The sequence below is a fragment of the Tachysurus vachellii genome, chromosome 14 (assembly GCF_030014155.1).
Source record: "Tachysurus vachellii isolate PV-2020 chromosome 14, HZAU_Pvac_v1, whole genome shotgun sequence".
Taxonomy (NCBI): Eukaryota; Metazoa; Chordata; class Actinopteri; order Siluriformes; family Bagridae; genus Tachysurus; species Tachysurus vachellii.
Genome location: NC_083473.1, coordinates 2,915,972 through 2,933,993, shown reverse-complemented (window position 1 = coordinate 2,933,993; position 18,022 = coordinate 2,915,972). Strand labels below are relative to the sequence as shown.

Sequence of the window (18,022 nt, the reverse complement as noted above, 5' to 3'; positions counted from 1 at the left end):
AAGCTGGCCATGACCCTACACACTAACCCCAACCCTAACCATGACCCTACACACTAACCCCTAACCCTAAATACTGACCATGACCCTACACACTAACCCCAACCCAAAACCCTAACCATGAGCCTACACACTAACCACTAACTTAAATACTGACCATGACCCTACACACTAACCCCAACCCAAAACCCTAACCCTAAACACTGACCATGACCCTACACACTAACCCCTAACCCAAAACTCTAACCCTAACCATGACCCTACACATGAACCCCTAACCCTAAATACTGACCATGACCCTACACACTAACCCCTAACCAAAACCCTAACCCCAACCATGACCCTACAAACTAACCCCTAACCCCAACCATGACCCTACACACTAACCAAAACCCAAACCCCTAACCCTAAACACTGACCAAGACCAAACACACTAACCCCTAACCAAAAGCCCTAACCCCAACCATGACCCTACACATTAACCCCTAACCCCAAACACGGACCATAACCCTACACACTAACCCCTAACCCAAAACCCTAACCCCAACCATGACCCTACACACTAACCACAACCCAAAACCCTAACCCTAAACACTGACCATGACCCAACACACTAACCCCTAACCAAAAACTCTAACTCCAACCCTAACCCCGATTCTACACATTAACCTCTAACCCCTAACCCCTAAGACTCTATCCCTAAGCCCTAGTGTTTATACACTAACCACAAACCCTAACCATAAACCCTAACCCCTTATCTAAACCCCAAATCTTAGCACTAACCCTAACTCCATAAGCTTAACACTAAACCCCGATCCTCTGACCTCAGTTCATTTTCATACTTAGTGTTTTATTCATTTGTGTATCACTGACATCCACCTCAACAACAGAAAAGAGACTCTTACATCTGTATCATCAGTGAGACAGGTTATTTCTCCGAAAGACATACCTTCAAGCCTGGCAGGCCTGGAAGTCCCTGAGGTCCGGCAGGGCACATAGCCTGACACTGCAGACACACACACACACACACACACACACACACACGTACACACATCAGTTTTCTTTTCCAGGGAAAGACGTTACAAGAACAGACAAACACTGAAAGGCACTTCTCTTCATATCCACAGCTCACTGAGCTTTTAAAAGCCCCCACACACACATACACACACACACACACACACACACACACACAGAACAGTTCAAATCTGTAAATAAATACATATTTTATCAGCCATCTCTGTGCTGCATCTGGAAGGCAGCTCCAGCCAGGCAGCATTGTAGTGCAGTCCTGAGGAAGCTATAGTCCTGTAAATATCTCAGATTGCAGCGTGTCTGCACTCAACTAGCTAATTATCAATTAGCTACAACAATTTTTCCTCAGTCAATCAAGTAATAGCATCCTAGCTAGTAGTTTAGCTAATAATATGTACATAGGATTATGATGTAGCTGTTTTGAAAGAAACCTTTGTATAGGCAGGACTTCAAAAATACAAGAAAAAGAAAGTAAATCACATCTAGAACTCCCAGGGAGGCATGTGAGATAGATATATATAAAATCCTGGAGCAGATCAGAAAATCTTAGGATGTGAAACACATTGAAGAACACTATCTATAATAATGTGGTGATGTTTGAGTGAAATAACAACAGTGAAGTACTGAAGCAAATACAACTGCCTTCAGAAGGAAACTCGGCAACAATATTTAGATAAAAATATATAAAGTGAAGATCGGTTGATGAAGAGCAGCACTCACAGTCTCACCGCTTCCTTCAGGATTCCCACCGACCCCCTGCAAACACAACAAGGTTACAACAGTGCAGATCTCACACACACACATTATATATATATATATATATATATATATATATATATATATATATATATATATATATATATATATATATAGATATAGATATATAGATATATAGATATATAGATATATATAGATATATAGATAGATAGATAGATAGATATTATATAGTTTACCTCACCCTGATTAAAATGACAGACTGTAAAGATGAAAGGTGCAGACTGTACAGATTAAGGTGACAGTCTGTAAAGATTAAAGTAACATTCTGTAAAGATTAAAGGTGCAGACTGTAAAGATGAAAGTTACAGCCTGTAAAGATTAAAGTGACAGACTGTAAAGATTAAAGTGACAGTCTGTAAAGATTAAAATAACAGACTGTAAAGATAAAGTGACAGTCTGTAAAGATTAAAGTGAAAGACTGTAAAGATTAAAGTAACATTCTGTAAAGATTAAAGGTGCAGACTGTAAAGATAAAGTGACAGTCTGTGAAGATTAAAATAGACTGTAAAGATTAAAGTGACAGACTGTAAAGATTAAAGTGACAGTCTGTAAAGATTAAAATAACAGACTGTAAAGATTAAAGTGACAGTCTGTAAAGATTAAAGTGACAGTCTGTAAAGATTAAAATAACAGACTGTAAAGATTAAAGTGACAGTCTGTAAAGATTAAAGTGACAGTCTGTAAAGATTAAAGTGACAGTCTGTAAAGATTAAAGTGAAAGACTAAAGATTAAAGTGAAAGACTAAAGATTAAAGTGACAGTCTGTAAAGATTAAAGTGAAAGACTGTAAAGATTAGAGGTCAGACTAAAGAATAAAGTTACAGTCTGTAAAGATTAAAGGTACAATAACAATATTTTTAATAAATTTGAATCTTATATGAATTTAATATTTTTTAATATTCAACAAAATAATATTACAATTGTTATTTTAATGAAATGATAATAATTAAAAATTTTGCTAGAAATACTTGTAAAACTCCAAAATTAGTTACTATGTTTTATGTGCTATGAGTTCTGTGCATAGCTATGTGCACAGAACTATAGCTATAGCTATGATGCTACACACAAAAAAACACATATATATATACCCACAAACACACAAACACACACACACACACACACACACACACACACACACACACACACAGTGTTAGTTTACTGAGTGATACAAGGATTCTAAGTCCAGTGTACAAAACAGTTTAACACGTTCACCTGATTCATCACTTTCCTTAACTGATAAGCCGGACAGAGTGTGTTAAAGGCTGTAAAACCTTATTCTGTTTAAGTTTGATTATTATCTCAGTGCACACTCAGGAACACTCCTGCTGTTTCAGCAGGTCTTTAATCTCTAACAGAGTACAGAAAAAATATGTGAAGTATATCTAAAATATCGATGTCCAAGAGGCACTGCATTAACAAGGTGTTTGACAGGCATGATTTCAGCGTGCTGTACTGAGTCCTTACGGCTGGGCCAGGGGGTCCGGGTGGGCCTGGAGGTCCTGGAAGTCCTGTGGATCCTCTGGGACCAGATGGGCCCTGTGGGAATAGCAGATAATATAATACTTAAATAATTATACAGCACATGTACCAAACCATCTGTATGTAACAACAGTACAAATAATATACCATGATATATAACTATAATCACTCATCCAGTGTATTTCTTTAAGATATCCAGCCTCTGTCCTTTAGATATCTAATATAAACTATATACTACATACTGTATCTATAATGTGTTCAAATTCTCTGAAGATAATACAACCTAAATAAATCTATTTATTATTAATAACTGGTAATGAACACATGATAAGGAAAAGTGGTTGACCTCAGGTCCAATGTTGCCCTCGTCTCCTGGGATACCAGGTTTGCCTGGAGGTCCCTGAGGAAAGAAGGAAAACAAGTAGTAAGACAATTAATTAATGAATGAATTCATTTATTTTTATGGAAGTATTTATTTGAGATGTTGTATTTTAAAAAAAGAAAAGTAATATAGCAGAACAGCTGGTCTACATACAGGAGGTCCAGTGGTCTCAGGTCCCTACACAGAGACGTGAACACACATATAAACATATTATAATCATACACTAAAGATTATTTTTCATTTTAAGATGCGTGAGAACAAGAACTTCGAGAACTTACAGGTGGTCCAGCTGGACCTGGGAAACCCTGCAGACCCTAAAGGCAGAAATCAGAAGTTAGAGAAATGAGCACTGTCAACTAAAAAGTGTGTGAAGACACATTTAAGCATTTTAAAAGATTAACTTACTCTTTCTCCCACTGGTCCTCTCGGTCCCATGGGCCCCATGGGCCCCATCGGCCCCTGCGGAGAACAAGGAAAAAATCATTCACACTTCATATAGTAAGACTAAAGGACTTATTAAAGTTTCATGAGTAGACCAGGCCACATCATCAGAGACGATTCAGCCTCAGAGACCTAAAACTAAAACTCATAGAAAGAAATACATAATATTAACATAATTAGATAATTAAATAAGCCACACCCTTCAATGCATACACAATTTAAATAATTTATCTCACAGAACACTATTGAATACGCTTCACCCCTCACAGTACACATGATTGAATAAGCTCCACCCCTCACAGTACACATCAAATAAGCCCCACCCCTCACAGTACACATAGTTGAATATGCTCTGCCCCTCACAGTACACATAATTAAATAAGCTAAATGCTGCCAAATGCTGTAAATGTTAATGTAAATAAGCTCCACCTCTTACAGTAAACATAATTCAATAAGCTCCATCCCTCTCAATACATATAGTTGAATAAGCTCCGCCCCTCACAGTGCACATAATTGAATAAGCTCCGCCCCTCACAGTACAAATGATTAAATAAGCTCAAACTCTCACAGCACACCTAATTGAGTAAGCTAAATGCCCCGCCCCCGAACAGCACACAACTGAATAATTTCTACCACTCAGAGCACAGATAATTGAATAAGCTCCTCCCCTCAGGCACACATAAATTAATTAGAGCACAGAGTTGGAAAAAGCTCGTTAAAAACACACACACAAACACACACAGTGTGGTCAGTGATAGCATCTTGGTACTTACACTGGGTCCTGGAAGTCCCTGTAGTCCTCTCTGTCCTGGCAGACCAATCTCACCCTTTTCCCCTTTACTGCCCTAAGACACACACACACACACACACACCGGAATAGAAACAGCTTTATCAGAGTGCAGCATTAGCCTCTGTCGTTGCTTAGATACGCTTCAGCATGGCCGCTCAATGCTAAATCAATTATCTCCACACTCATCTCCCCTCTGCACTCTGATAAAGCATCACCTCCACATTACTTCTGATTGGATGGAGGTGCTGTTACACACTTATCTTTCTGTGTGATTAATAAAGCTGATGTGCAGGTTAAAGCCTGGATTAGAGGTGCGATAGTAAACACCTCACTTTTGGGATAAGTATTGCACTGGGTACTTGTAGATTAAATAAAAAACCAAGCCACTAAATGACTCAATACATAGAGAGAGATTTAGGAAAGGCTTATAGATCTATTATAATGGGTTTATAACCACATGGATAGATTCAGTTGCGTTAATTAAATGAGGTGAATGAAAAGTATGAGAGGTTTTAATAAAGGAAGTCAAATTCAATTAATTAATAGACGAGAGGAAAGATCTAATCCATGGTCAGATGTACTAATGAGGCGATATAATTCAGTATATAAATGTATTCAGTCGTCAGGACAAAGGCTGTGTTTCTGCATGATGTATATTCAGTACTGCATATCTCTATCTAATCCCAGATCAACAAACCTGCCAGTAAAGTCATTTTCCAATCTGAGTGAAGCTTCCTAGATAAGCAGCATACACTGTTAACCCTTAGTGTAGTTTACGGAGTAAATATCTGTGAAAGTGTACAGTAAAAAGCTGGACTATAATCATACAGTATTTTACTGTAATATGTATAGCATCATGGGTAATGAGTTATAAATGAATCACTAAATGTAGTATATTTCTATATAGCATATTTCTCCTCAAGAAGAGTCGCAACGAATCAACACGTCTTCTGAGGTAAATGTCTTCAAAACACTGGGCTCAAAGAAAAAAAATCTTGACCCCCGCTAGTTCTGGTGCTCGTCTGAGGACAGGAATTTAGCGCAAGACAATCCACTGCAACGCGGACTAAACCCTGTGCACTGCAGATAAGGTACGGCGTTTTTTTAATCTCCTGAAAAATAACGGTTTTGGAGATACGAGGATTCCGCCAGACAGCGACGATATGTTATATATTTGTTTTCTTCTATTTTCTCTCTCTCTCTCTCATATATATATATATATATATATATATATATATATATATATATATACACACAGTATATATATATATATATATACATATATATATATATATATATATATATATATATATATATATATATATATATATACACAGTATAGATATATATATTTTCTATATTTTTTCAATATATAATATAATATAATAATTCATTTGAATAAGCATTTTTTTTAAATAAAATCTTTTTTACATATTTACAGTTACCCATTTTTTATATTGTAGAGGATGATTACAGCTTATTTTTCTTCAATTTAATCAATTAATGTAATTAATTTAGTTAATAAATAACCATAAACAGTGACTGCAGTAGTTCACTGTTACAGCACTAACTACTTGGCAACCCCTGGCCATTTTAGGAGGAAAATGTGTTTTTTGACCATTCTATTTTGAACAGTAGATCGCTGCTTTGACGTCTCCTCGATTTTTTGTTCTGCGTGAAGTGGTTTTATACTCACAGCTGCACCAGGAGTGCCCGGTGTTCCTGGAATACCCTGGAAAGAAATAAAACCGGATGTAAAACTCAATCACAATGACTCATAGAGACAAGATCCAGGTCTAAATCTCTAACGAGCAGACTCTAGTGCCTACACACGGAAGCGTAAGTCTATAATGAGCCGCTGGAAAAAGAGCACAGGACAGAATGTCACTTCCTCTGTCTCATTAAACCCTCGTCAGTGATCAAGATAATGAGGCCAGGGATGGGGCTAAAATAAAATATCGTAAAACTGCCTTTTCTGAAGGAGATGGAAGTAAACATGATGTGTGAGGTGAGGAGATGCTGAGCGAATGTGGCATCATTGACCGATATTCATACAAGGGTAAAGTGAATTTTAAACACTATTACACTACTACACTAACACTATTCTCTTAGGCATTTGGAAATGAGCTATCGATGAATAATTAAATAAATAAATAAACAAACACCTTTGCACGAGTCACAGCTTAGTTTATTCCTAGCGTATTCAGTGAAAATAAAAGTGTATATTATATATAATCCAAAATTATTAATTTAATCAAAATAATATTGTTGTAAAATCATGAGTAAACAGAATATATACAGTATATACAGGAATATACAGTATATTCCTTTTGTTCATTATTAATGATTAATTATTAGAATATCATAATTACGTCCAAGTTTTTGTGTAGCTGTTTAGTAAAATACAGTTAATTACCGTTGATATAAAAGTAATAATCCTTTTTAAATTGTTAAACCTTTTTAAAATGTTTTTTTTTTTTTCAGCAGTAAATATTGCTATGGTAACAATAATAAGAACAACACTGATACACTAATCAGTATTTATGCTGTTACTATGACAACTAATACGGATATTTTACTAAAAGTATATATATATATATATATAGAAACTAAAACAGTCAAGAAAGTAAGACTTACATCTCTTCCATCACGACCATCTTCTCCAGCAGGTCCCCGAGCTCCTGGAGGACCCGGTGGTCCAGCAGGCCCAGGGATGGGTTTGGGGTCGGGCTGAACGGAACGAGAGATACCACAAAAAATCAACGTGGAGCACTTTGTAAATGTGCAATGTCCTTTACATCTACACCTGACCTACTGAAGAGACATTCTACATTCAGTTTTAATTCGAACTACAGTGAAGGTGGATTAACAACATTTAATTCATTCACAGCATTGTGTCTGATCAGACAGGCTCACTAGCTTGCCTTTGCTAAGCTAGCGTTCGCCTTCCCTTATGTTAGCGTGAACTCATAACAGTTTATATTAATAATTCAACTTTACCCAACATTAGCCCCGCCCACTTCAGCATGTACACTAATCCAGAGTTGTAATGTAACGGAGTACAAATACTTCGTTACTGTACTTAAGTAGAAATTTCACATATCTGTACTTTACTTCGCTAAACTTTAAATTTCACTCTTACTTCACTACATTTCCTAGATAAAATGTAGACTTTTACTCCGATATGTTTCCACTAAGCGTCTTCGTTACTCGTTACTACAAAATAAAGTCAGAAGAAATGTGTGCGACTGCAATAAGGGAGGTTTGGCGAATCACTGCTCCTAAATAGCATTACGCTCCGCACGCTCTATTTCAGCATAATGTTGCTAAAGGAGGCGGAAGCACAACTGAAACCACCATGGAAGCACCTACTGGAGGACCTCCTGTTATCGTAGACGACCACCCTGACGATAGTGGTGAACTCGGTGACGTTATACACCCGTGGCCGTATTTGCAAGAAATGTTTCTGTACATTGGAATGAAAGATTCTTCGATGCTTCCTACCGGATGAAGTGTCTCTTATGTCTACCGAAATTCACTGAAATTTTACTTTTTACTTTTACTTCAAATACTTAAGTACATTAAATATCAGAAAATGACTTTTGATACTTAAGTACATTAAATATCAGATACTTTAAGACTTTTACTTGAGTAATATTCTAAAAGGTAACTTTCACTTCTACGGAAGTCTTTTTCTAGTACGATTTACTTGTACTTTTACTCAAGTATTGCTTTATAGTACTTTACAAACATTGCACTAATCTCATTTAAATGACTTTAATCTAAACTTCAGATCACTAAAAATCACTACAAATAGCATTTTGAAATACAAATTTCACAAAACTATGAACTCTCTAGATTTTGTGGACATAATTAGCATCTTTAGCATAGAATTATAATGTTTGAATCTACCTGTCACATTGAGGTGATTGGAGCAACCAGTAAGTACAGCAGAAAGCAATGAGGTCGATTAAGCAACAAAGCATTGGAGTAGATTATTGGCTTAAAAAAAAAATATAAAGTGAAAAAAATGAAGTACCTCAGCATTGGCATACATCTGAAGAAGCAAAAAGGAGAGAATTATTCTAGAGTTAGTGAGAACTGCTGCCCCACACCTCACCAGCAGAATCAGAAAAATAAATCAAAACAAACAACAAAACAACAGCAAAAAGCAAGGATGTAAACTTTGCTGCTAATATGCTAATGCTAGCACAGCTTTTAAGGATTTAAATATTTGCGTAAAGCTTGCATTTGAGCTGTAATTACATAAAAAACCTCGTTAACGTTAATTAAACTTTATGATAAATGTAAAATTTGCTCATGTTCCCAAGTCAGTGTGGGCGGAGCTTGTTAATGTGATCAGCTAACCTTTAGCATAATTACACAATACAACAGTCTTGATGTTAGCTTTGCTAGGCAGCTACAGCAATGTAATTTTTTTTAGATACAGTAGATACCAAAACTTCACTTGGCTAGCAAGCATGCGAATGTCAAGAAAAATTCATTGTAAGCATATCTAGGTAAGAAGGTTTGCTAACTAGCCTTCTAATGTTAGGACGTTTATACCTGTAACCAAGTTTGTGACCAACCTAGGCAGCTACTGTACATTTTGTGATCTTTAGCTAGGTAACAATAGGTGGAATTATATTGCTAGCTAGCTAACATCACGCTATTTTGTATAGTATCAATTACATATTAACTTAAGCTCCGCCCATGTAGACCCAGAAATGCTTGAATTTATAGTAATTCATAATTATTTACATTTAAATGAGCTTAACGGAGGTGGAGAAAAAAAATAATTGTGACATCACACGTATAAAAGTAACATTCAGACTGGAGATGGGAAAAGTCTAATAAAGCCTAGTAAAACATTTAAAAAGTCAAATGTTTTTAATGGTCAAAAAATAACAAACTGGTTTACAAATTAGCATTAGCATGGACCTGTAATGAAACAAAATTAGAAGATATGCAAATGTCTTATGTGTTTAGCATCCATGTGTTGATTTAGAATTGATCTCACTATTAGCTACAAGACTGTTAGCTAGCTACCGGCTACAAAAGCTGAGAGACGGGTGATGTGACGATTACCTCGGCTATAGGCAGCTCGGTGCAGCTTTCTCTCTGAGCTCTCTTTGGGTCACAGTGAATCAGCATCCACTGCACCTCAAACTAGAACAGCACAAACAAACTGATATAAATGTTGTGTAACATAAGTGTCATCAAGGAGAAAGGACAATAATGAACACACCGACATCAATTTTTAATCACAATTAACTTGCTCATAATCTGATACTCAGAGCCAAGAATACAGGAACACATTTGTATTCTTTTCAGTGACTCATTTGAATCTATTGAATTAAATGATTCACAGCAAATTGCTAGAAATCTCCAAATGAGCTCAAAGAGAAATGATTGAATCTAATATCTCAACTGACTCACTGAGCTGAGGACACCTTAGTCACCCAAAAGGATTCACTGAGTCATATAGTGAACTGTTGAAACAAAATGATTCTACTCAAAATAAATCTTATACTTAAAGATTCACTGTTTAGACTGAAACACTGCTTTGTAAAATGAACAAAAAGTGAAACACAGTCTTGAGCTAAATGATTCAGCAAGACACTGATTTGCTGAATAAGATAGGAGTGAATCACAACTGAAATGCTAACAGTGACTTTCTCAATTAAAGGGGATAGAATCTCGTCTTGCTGCCTAAATGATTCAATGAATCTAACACTGATTTGATGAATTATTAAGGATTATTTCTCAGTTTAAATCAGTCTAAATTAGAGAGGATGTCGTGCTCAAATGATTCAGTGACTCTAACATTGTTATCACTTAATTACAGAAGAGTGAATCTTATCAAAACCAAACGATTCACTGACTCCAACACTGATTTGCAGAACAGGAAAGAATCAGATCTCGGTCTATTGTGATTCATAAACGTTTGCTTCAATAACCGAATGACCTGATGAACAGTTTGAGGATGTTCATCACCAATCAGGAGCATTCTTACCACCACAGAGCTGCTAGGGTCAGCGTCCAGTCTCCCGAAGAGAGTTTCTCCATCCGTGCTGACGTAACCCTTCTCCTTAATTGGCTTTTGGTCGACGGGCTGGCAGTCCACATACAGTGTGACCATCTCGCTCTCCACGCCGATCATCACTTTGTGCCACTTGGTGTTGAAGAGCACAGAGAGGCCTGGGAAAATGACGGTCTGAAGGTCTCCGTCCATAGTGGTGAGGAAGAACTCGAGGGCCTGCTGGTCTCCATTCATACGCATCCCCACCTGCTTCGAGCCGTCCTCATCCACCACCTGCCACAGGTTCCACACTTTGTTCACCGTGTTCTTGATCATGCGGAACGTGGTCATGACCGAGTACTCTGCCGGGAAGCCTCTGGGGAAGGTCGGCCTCAGGAGATCAAGAGCAGACATGCGTTAACTCTTTCAAAGTCATATAATTGATCAGAATGCTGTTTATACATCAGAAGAAACAATGAACTTTACCAAAACTGGAAAACAATATATTTCCTTTCTATTCTTTTATTTTTATTAAAAGAAATAGTTTACGTTATTAAACTGGACCTGGATAGACTGGATAAATACAGTTTTAGCTGTCCCTCTGTGGGAACCATTCAACCCTTGAAGAACTTTTCAGGAACCAATTTTTTTCTAAACCTTTTTTTAAGCAGTAAATGTGTTCTGTGAGGAGATGTTTGTTTAACATGTATGGAATTAGTCTCCAGTGTCCAAGGTAAAGTTTATAGACATCTTCAGGACAGAGAAGTTTATACTTCTTTCTGGTTTCTCAGTGTACTGAGGTTCCTTAGGGTTCTCTATAGATCACTGGTGATTCGACTCAAGTAACAGAACCTTGGGAGGAAGAAGAGGCTGGGAAAAAAGATAAAGAGGCTGGTGAAGAAGAAGAAGAAGAAGAAGAAGAAGAAGAAGAAGAAGAAGAAGAAGAAGAAGAAGAGGCTGGTGAAGAAGAAGGAGAGGCTGGTGTAGAAGAAGGAGAGGCTGGTGAAGAAGAAGAAGAGGCTGGAGTAGAAGAAGAAGAGGCTGGTGTAGAAAAAGGAGAGGCTGGTGAAGAAGAAGAAGAAGAAGAGGCTGGTGTAGAAAAAAGAGAGGCTGGTGAAGAAGAAGAGGCTGGAGTAGAAAAAGGAGAGGCTGGTGAAGAAGAAGAAGAAGAGGCTGGTGTAGAAAAAGGAGAGGCTGGTGAAGAAGAAGGAGAGGCTGGTGAAGCAGAAGGAGAGTCTGGTGAAGAAGAAGGAGAGGCTGGTGACGGAGAAGAAGAGGCTGGTGAAGAAGAAGAAGAGGCTGGTGTAGAAAAAGGAGAGGCTGGTGAAGAAAAAGGAGAGGCTGGTGAAGAAGAAGAAGAGGCTGGTGATGGAGAAGGATTGGCTGGTGAAGAAGAAGAGGCTGGTGAAGAAGAAGAGGCTGGTGAAGAAGAGGATGATGAAAAAGAATAGGAACCTGGTAAAAAAGTAGAGGAAGGAGAAATGCTCTGCTGATCACATGGTGCCGATCCTCTGTCCATCCTGACTCCAGAGCCACATGATCAAATACACCAATACGAGATCAATGGAAAGTGGTGGCACTTTAATCTTCAAAGCCTCGTGGCCTGGGAGCAAATTCCCCACCGTGATCATTTCAAAGGGCCTTTTCACTGGATGAGCTTAAAGCTGGAAAAAAGCACCTGATCTGATCCAGGGGGCAAATGTGCCAAGTCAGGATAGGAATCGTGGCTGCCTCTGGGGTACGGAATCTTAACGGGGCAGAGGTCTCTGCAGGGGGGGTGTTTACAGACGGATTTTTACCAGCTCGTAAACGGACCAAGGTACAGTGATAAAAATGAGTTTCCTGTTGGACAGTAAAATAAACGAAGCTTTAACTCTCTCCATCTTCTCACTCTCTTTGATTCTTCACCAAATGATTCAAACTATATTGTAATTAGCAACGTTGCTGTTTAAAGCTGTGGATCGTCCACTGAACACGTTCGTGTGAACCAGCTGTTGCTATAGAAATGAATTAATATATACAATTAATTGCAAAGATGCTCCTGATTGGTCTAACTAATTGCTTCTAACCAATCAGAATCCAGAATTCAACAGCTCCATGCATCATTGGATCTACATGTAGCTAAGTCAGAGGCTACCAGTTTAGCATCGCATGCTCGCAGCTGACGGACTTGAGTCTGGTCTAAGGTATGGAGCCGACTCGTTGTAGTGAAGAATGCGCTGTGTTTGAGGTGGTTTACTCTATAATCATCAGCAGATGTGCACATGCTGAGTGTGTGTTTGGGGCATAACAGCTGTGCAGATATGCACTTTTCTTAGCTTTTGTGCAGTCTCGAAGCTTCTGTGTGCTCTTTCTGGTGACACATGAGTTCGGACATGTTTCAGATCTTATTGTTATCATTATTGTTGAACATCCGTGTGTAACCTGTAATAATGCAACACCTGTAATGAACACGAGTATTTTTACATACGTGTGTACCTGTGTGTGTGTGTGTGTGTGTGAGATAGTGTGTTCTGAACAGATACAAATACGTACAGGACTCTAGGCGTGTGTATCATCATGACTGGTGGTTCTTACACGCGATGGCATCCTGTTACACCCTATGCTACTTTATTAGGAACACTAGCATTAGAACCGTAGCATTAACTGATCAGGCAACTGAGAGCTGAGAGGAGATCAGCTTTAAGAGAACATTTGAGTGTAGTGATAGTAGTGCGTAGTTGTAAGTAGTGTGTGTGTGTGTGTGTGTTACCTGGTGGGGATCTGGAAGTTAGCCTCACGGTCGAGTCTGTAGGCCAACTGAGTAGATGTGGAGCCTTCCACCTTCCTCACACCCTTCAGCGGAGTCACATCCGACTGTAACTGTGTGATCAGGTCAAAACCTAACACACACACATGCACGAACACAACAACACAGGCACACACGCACACACACACATACACACACACACACATACACACATTAATATTTTTAAATTAAAGCTTTCTTGCTGTCCCCACAAAGTCAAAACTGTGAGATATTTCTGTTCATGCACACACACACACACACACACACACACACACACACACACACACACTTCTATCTATGCTATTTTTAGTCCCTACAGCTTCTTACTGTACAGTTTAGTTCAGTTTAGTTCATGTGGTTATCATTAGCGAGCACTAGCTGAACAGAATTTCAGCAGTAATGAGTAGTGTAATAATCCGTGCTGAAAATCAGGTCCTTAAAATCCGCTTACACACATTTCAGCGTCCGCACATGACTGCGATTTGTGGTTTTAGCTTCTGCACAGATTTGCTAAAACCAACAGAGTGCAACCAATTAAGATCTTGCTGAGCCTGAAGTGTTCCTGCTGCTGATGGTGGAACCTTTTATTTGGCACATTAAAGATCTGAGGAGGTTTTGGAACGACGTCTCCTCAAGTTCTCCATCTCTAATGAATAAAACGCTCAGTGCTAAAGGGTCTGGCCAGGGAGGAGGTGAACAGGTAGAAATATTTAGGTTGTATAAAGCAGCTACAGCTTTCGAGGCTTTATCCCCAGAACCAAGGTTTTTTTCTTGCGTTGCTGTTTGAACATGCTGGAAGAAATCTGGTAAAGAGGTTCCAGAAAATGTAGAAGATTCAGAAGATGAAAACAAGAATAAGAACATCCAAATGAAAAAGATCTAGTAAAAGGTGGAGGACACAAGCAGAGTAAAAAGGTTCTGAAAAATAAGACAGGAAGTTGAAGCACTGTGAGAAGATCCAGAATGAGAAGATCCAGCAAGCAGCTGCAGATCCAAAAATATCCTGAATGATGATGAAGAAGGTGGAGAACATGAAACATAAAAAAAGATATATGAGAGGAGAGGATTAAAAGGAAGGAAAGCAGATTTAAGAAAGAATTGGAGAAGGATTTGAAGTCAACTTTGAGGGTAGAAAAGATAACATAGAAATGGAGATGGAGGCAGCTGTGGAAGAGCCCACAAATCATCTGAACATCTTCTGTTTCCATGCTGGATTTTACCTGGGAGGTCATCTTGTCCGTTCCTCAGTGGTGGGCACACAGAGTCACCATCAAGTCTGTTTAAATCCAGCTCTGGAAAAGAGAAAGAACAGATTATCAACATAAATCGTGCCACATTTCTACGTGGTTATACTGCAGGTCTGAGACGTTCTCCATTTTCCACATCCCAAGTCCCTGTTACTATAGAAACAATCACACATTCAAACCGGGGCATTAATAATGTACCGGAGCTGTGATAACTGTCAGAGCCGCTGTATTGGAATATTACTCAACCCAGGGATGCTAGTCAAGACTGTTAATCTTCAGCTTTACAGCCGTGTCATAAAACTCCTGTGTCATCAGTCATGCTTCAGGTCATCAGAGATTTCACAGCTGGAACACAGATGAAACAGCCATGTTGTTGTCTATGCCTCAGAAATCATGTGAGAATTCCTGTCAGGTTGTCTGAGGCTTGGCCACCCAGCTTCCTCACACCACAAAACACATTGGGGAAGAAAATGGTTGAAATTACGCAACCAGACAGACTTTGTGTGGTTTGTGGCTTCTGAATAAAACAGCAGTATACAGTATGTTATGACATTTAGAAAGTGGCTTCCAAGACAGAAAGGAAACGACCAGCCGATAAACCCTGCTCTTACCAGTAAATGGAGTTTCCTCTTGTTTTTATCGTGTCCGTGTTGACGACCGAACGTCTTCCTCGTGTCTCGCTCCACAGTGGTGTTAATATGAAGCTCGTATCAAAGTGGACACTCGGGACTTTAAGAATTTGTAGAACTTCATCAAAATGTTTGTATCTTCAGAGTAAATGTTGATATCAAACCCATTTCTGCTCTCTGAGATGCTCTGAGTGTTTGTTTGTCTAAAAAGCAGCTCGGATTTATTTATCTTCAACACTAAAATTCAGCGTAAGATTATCAACAGAGGGACAAACACAAGTCTCGGTGTACTGACTCATTTTAGATCAGACTTGTGGAGATAAAATCATTCATTTCTTTATACTGAGTGAAAATGTCATTTTAAGCTCCAGTGTATTTGTAATAAAGGGTTAAAGGATTAAAATGTCCCTCTGTAGGGGATGAAGCTAACAGTGAAAATAATAATGTAAGTATTGTGTATATGTGCAGTGGATCCTGGACTGTTTTTCTCCTGATCTCAGTTTTATTTAGGATGAAAATCATTCACCAATCAAAGAGACAGTATGGTGATCTGGTGGTATTATGGGTAATATAAAAAAGAAAAGGATTAAATAAAGTACTGACACTGGAGACTCCTTCCATAAACATAGTGCTCAAAGTACTGACACTGGAGACTCCTTCCATAAACATAGTGCTCAAAGTACTGACACTGGAGACTAATTCCATAAACATAGTGCTCAAAGTACTGACACTGGAGACTCCTTCTAGAACTACTGAAACAAAGTACTGACACTGGAGACTCCTTCTGTAAATACTGAAACAAAGTACTGACACTGGAGACTCCTTCTGTAAATACTGAAACAAAGTACTGACACTGGAGACTCCTTCTGTAAATACTGAAACAAAGTACTGACACTGGAGACTCCTTTTAGAACTACTGAAACAAAGTACTGACACTGGAGACTCCTTCTGTAAATACTGAAACAAAGTACTGACACTGGAGACTCCTTCTGAAAATACTGAAACAAAGTACTGACACTGGGGACTCCTTCTAGAACTACTGAAACAAAGTACTAACACTGGGGACTCCTACAAATGCTAAAAAAAAAAAAGTACAATTTAGTTTTTATCGTTTACTTTTTGTTCATGAGACATCTGTAAACAGCATGATGTCATTTCTTGGACTCTGAGTTCAGAGCCGATTGGCCCTATACGCTCACTACGCAAGTTGCGTAGGGCCCCGCAAATTACTCAAGGCCCCGCCTCCCGCGCCTCATTTTACAGCGCGTGTTAATGTTTACTGTGTAGATGACAATATGAAGCGGAGCTATCCATCTGGCCATGAAAAGAGAAAGAAAATAAGAGTGAAATGCGAGAACAGCAATCAGGTAAACTCGTGTTCTCTTCAGGTTTGATGTCAGCAAGAGCAAATAACAGTAAAGTTAAGTTGATGTGATTCTGTCTCTAGTCTCTATCTGACTAGCTAAATTAGCTGTGCAGTGCTGCCAGTGCATCTCCTGGCCTGTCTGTCTGTCACACAACAATTTATTGCGTGAACATTCACGTGAATAAACGCCCACGGGCAACGGTGTTTATAAACGGCAGCTCGATGACCGCGCTGTGCTTTCCAGCAGCGACATCTGTGTGGGGACCAGTACAAAAAGTAACGTGATAGCGCACCTAAATGCCAATGTTTATAGTCTCTCAATCAAACTGGAATGGGCATAATGCCAGGTCAATATGAATGCACATCCCTCAGTAAATAATAACCATCAGGGATCAAGGGCCCAGGGAGGTCAGGATTGGTCAGTCTCTGTCTGAGCTAAATACCATTTGCAGTAATGTATGCTATATGAACATAAATCCCTATGAAGGGTTAATATTGCAGGCTTTCTAAAGCAGATGAATCATCAGGAGAAAGATTATCTGTCATAATATTACAGTATGACACGCCGGCTATTTCTGTCCGTCGGTGTTTGAGTCCGTCCTGCAGAACGGGAACAGAGCTCGACACTGGACACGTTCTGCACAATTTATCCTGAAAAATATCCTCATGACACTGAGACACTCCGCTACATCAGCAGTAACTCGGTTCTGCTAGTTGCCTTAAAGGTCTCTACAATTAGAGATAACGATCTGTGTCTCTTTAATCAGCTCGGCAGCTCCTATATAGTGAATATATACAGTAGTGTACATGACTTGTACATAGGGTTGCACAATTCCGGGAATTTTCAAGGCTGGAAACTTTCCATGGGAATTAACGGGAATATATGGGAATTAACAGGAATATATGGGAATTAACGGGAATATATGGGAATTAACTGGGAATTTAAAAAAAAAATGCAGTTACCTATAACAAGGAACTTAAATGTAGATAAAAAAAAAATTTGCAGCATAATTGTGTTTAAAACAACAAGATTTAATGCAATTTAAGGCCATTGAGGCCACACCGCCCGCTT

At 38.7% G+C, this 18,022-nt stretch overlaps 1 protein-coding gene across 1 annotated transcript in view; it reads right to left on the bottom strand.

Annotated features, from left to right (window-relative positions):
- Nucleotides 1–18,022, bottom strand: part of LOC132857335 (collagen alpha-3(IX) chain-like) — a 29,975-nt gene that overhangs the window by 10,502 nt on the left and 1,451 nt on the right. The window contains exons 2-16 of the mRNA XM_060887306.1: nucleotides 14,929–15,000; nucleotides 13,673–13,802; nucleotides 10,915–11,311; nucleotides 9,987–10,067; nucleotides 8,938–8,955; nucleotides 7,536–7,628; nucleotides 6,595–6,630; nucleotides 4,882–4,953; nucleotides 4,073–4,126; nucleotides 3,946–3,981; nucleotides 3,821–3,844; nucleotides 3,632–3,685; nucleotides 3,271–3,342; nucleotides 1,750–1,785; nucleotides 947–1,003 (exon numbers count right to left, since the gene is read on the bottom strand). Of these exons, the coding sequence (XP_060743289.1) occupies nucleotides 947–1,003; nucleotides 1,750–1,785; nucleotides 3,271–3,342; nucleotides 3,632–3,685; nucleotides 3,821–3,844; nucleotides 3,946–3,981; nucleotides 4,073–4,126; nucleotides 4,882–4,953; nucleotides 6,595–6,630; nucleotides 7,536–7,628; nucleotides 8,938–8,955; nucleotides 9,987–10,067; nucleotides 10,915–11,311; nucleotides 13,673–13,802; nucleotides 14,929–15,000 (1,232 nt within the window). The remainder of the gene's footprint in view (nucleotides 1–946; nucleotides 1,004–1,749; nucleotides 1,786–3,270; nucleotides 3,343–3,631; nucleotides 3,686–3,820; nucleotides 3,845–3,945; nucleotides 3,982–4,072; nucleotides 4,127–4,881; nucleotides 4,954–6,594; nucleotides 6,631–7,535; nucleotides 7,629–8,937; nucleotides 8,956–9,986; nucleotides 10,068–10,914; nucleotides 11,312–13,672; nucleotides 13,803–14,928; nucleotides 15,001–18,022) is intronic.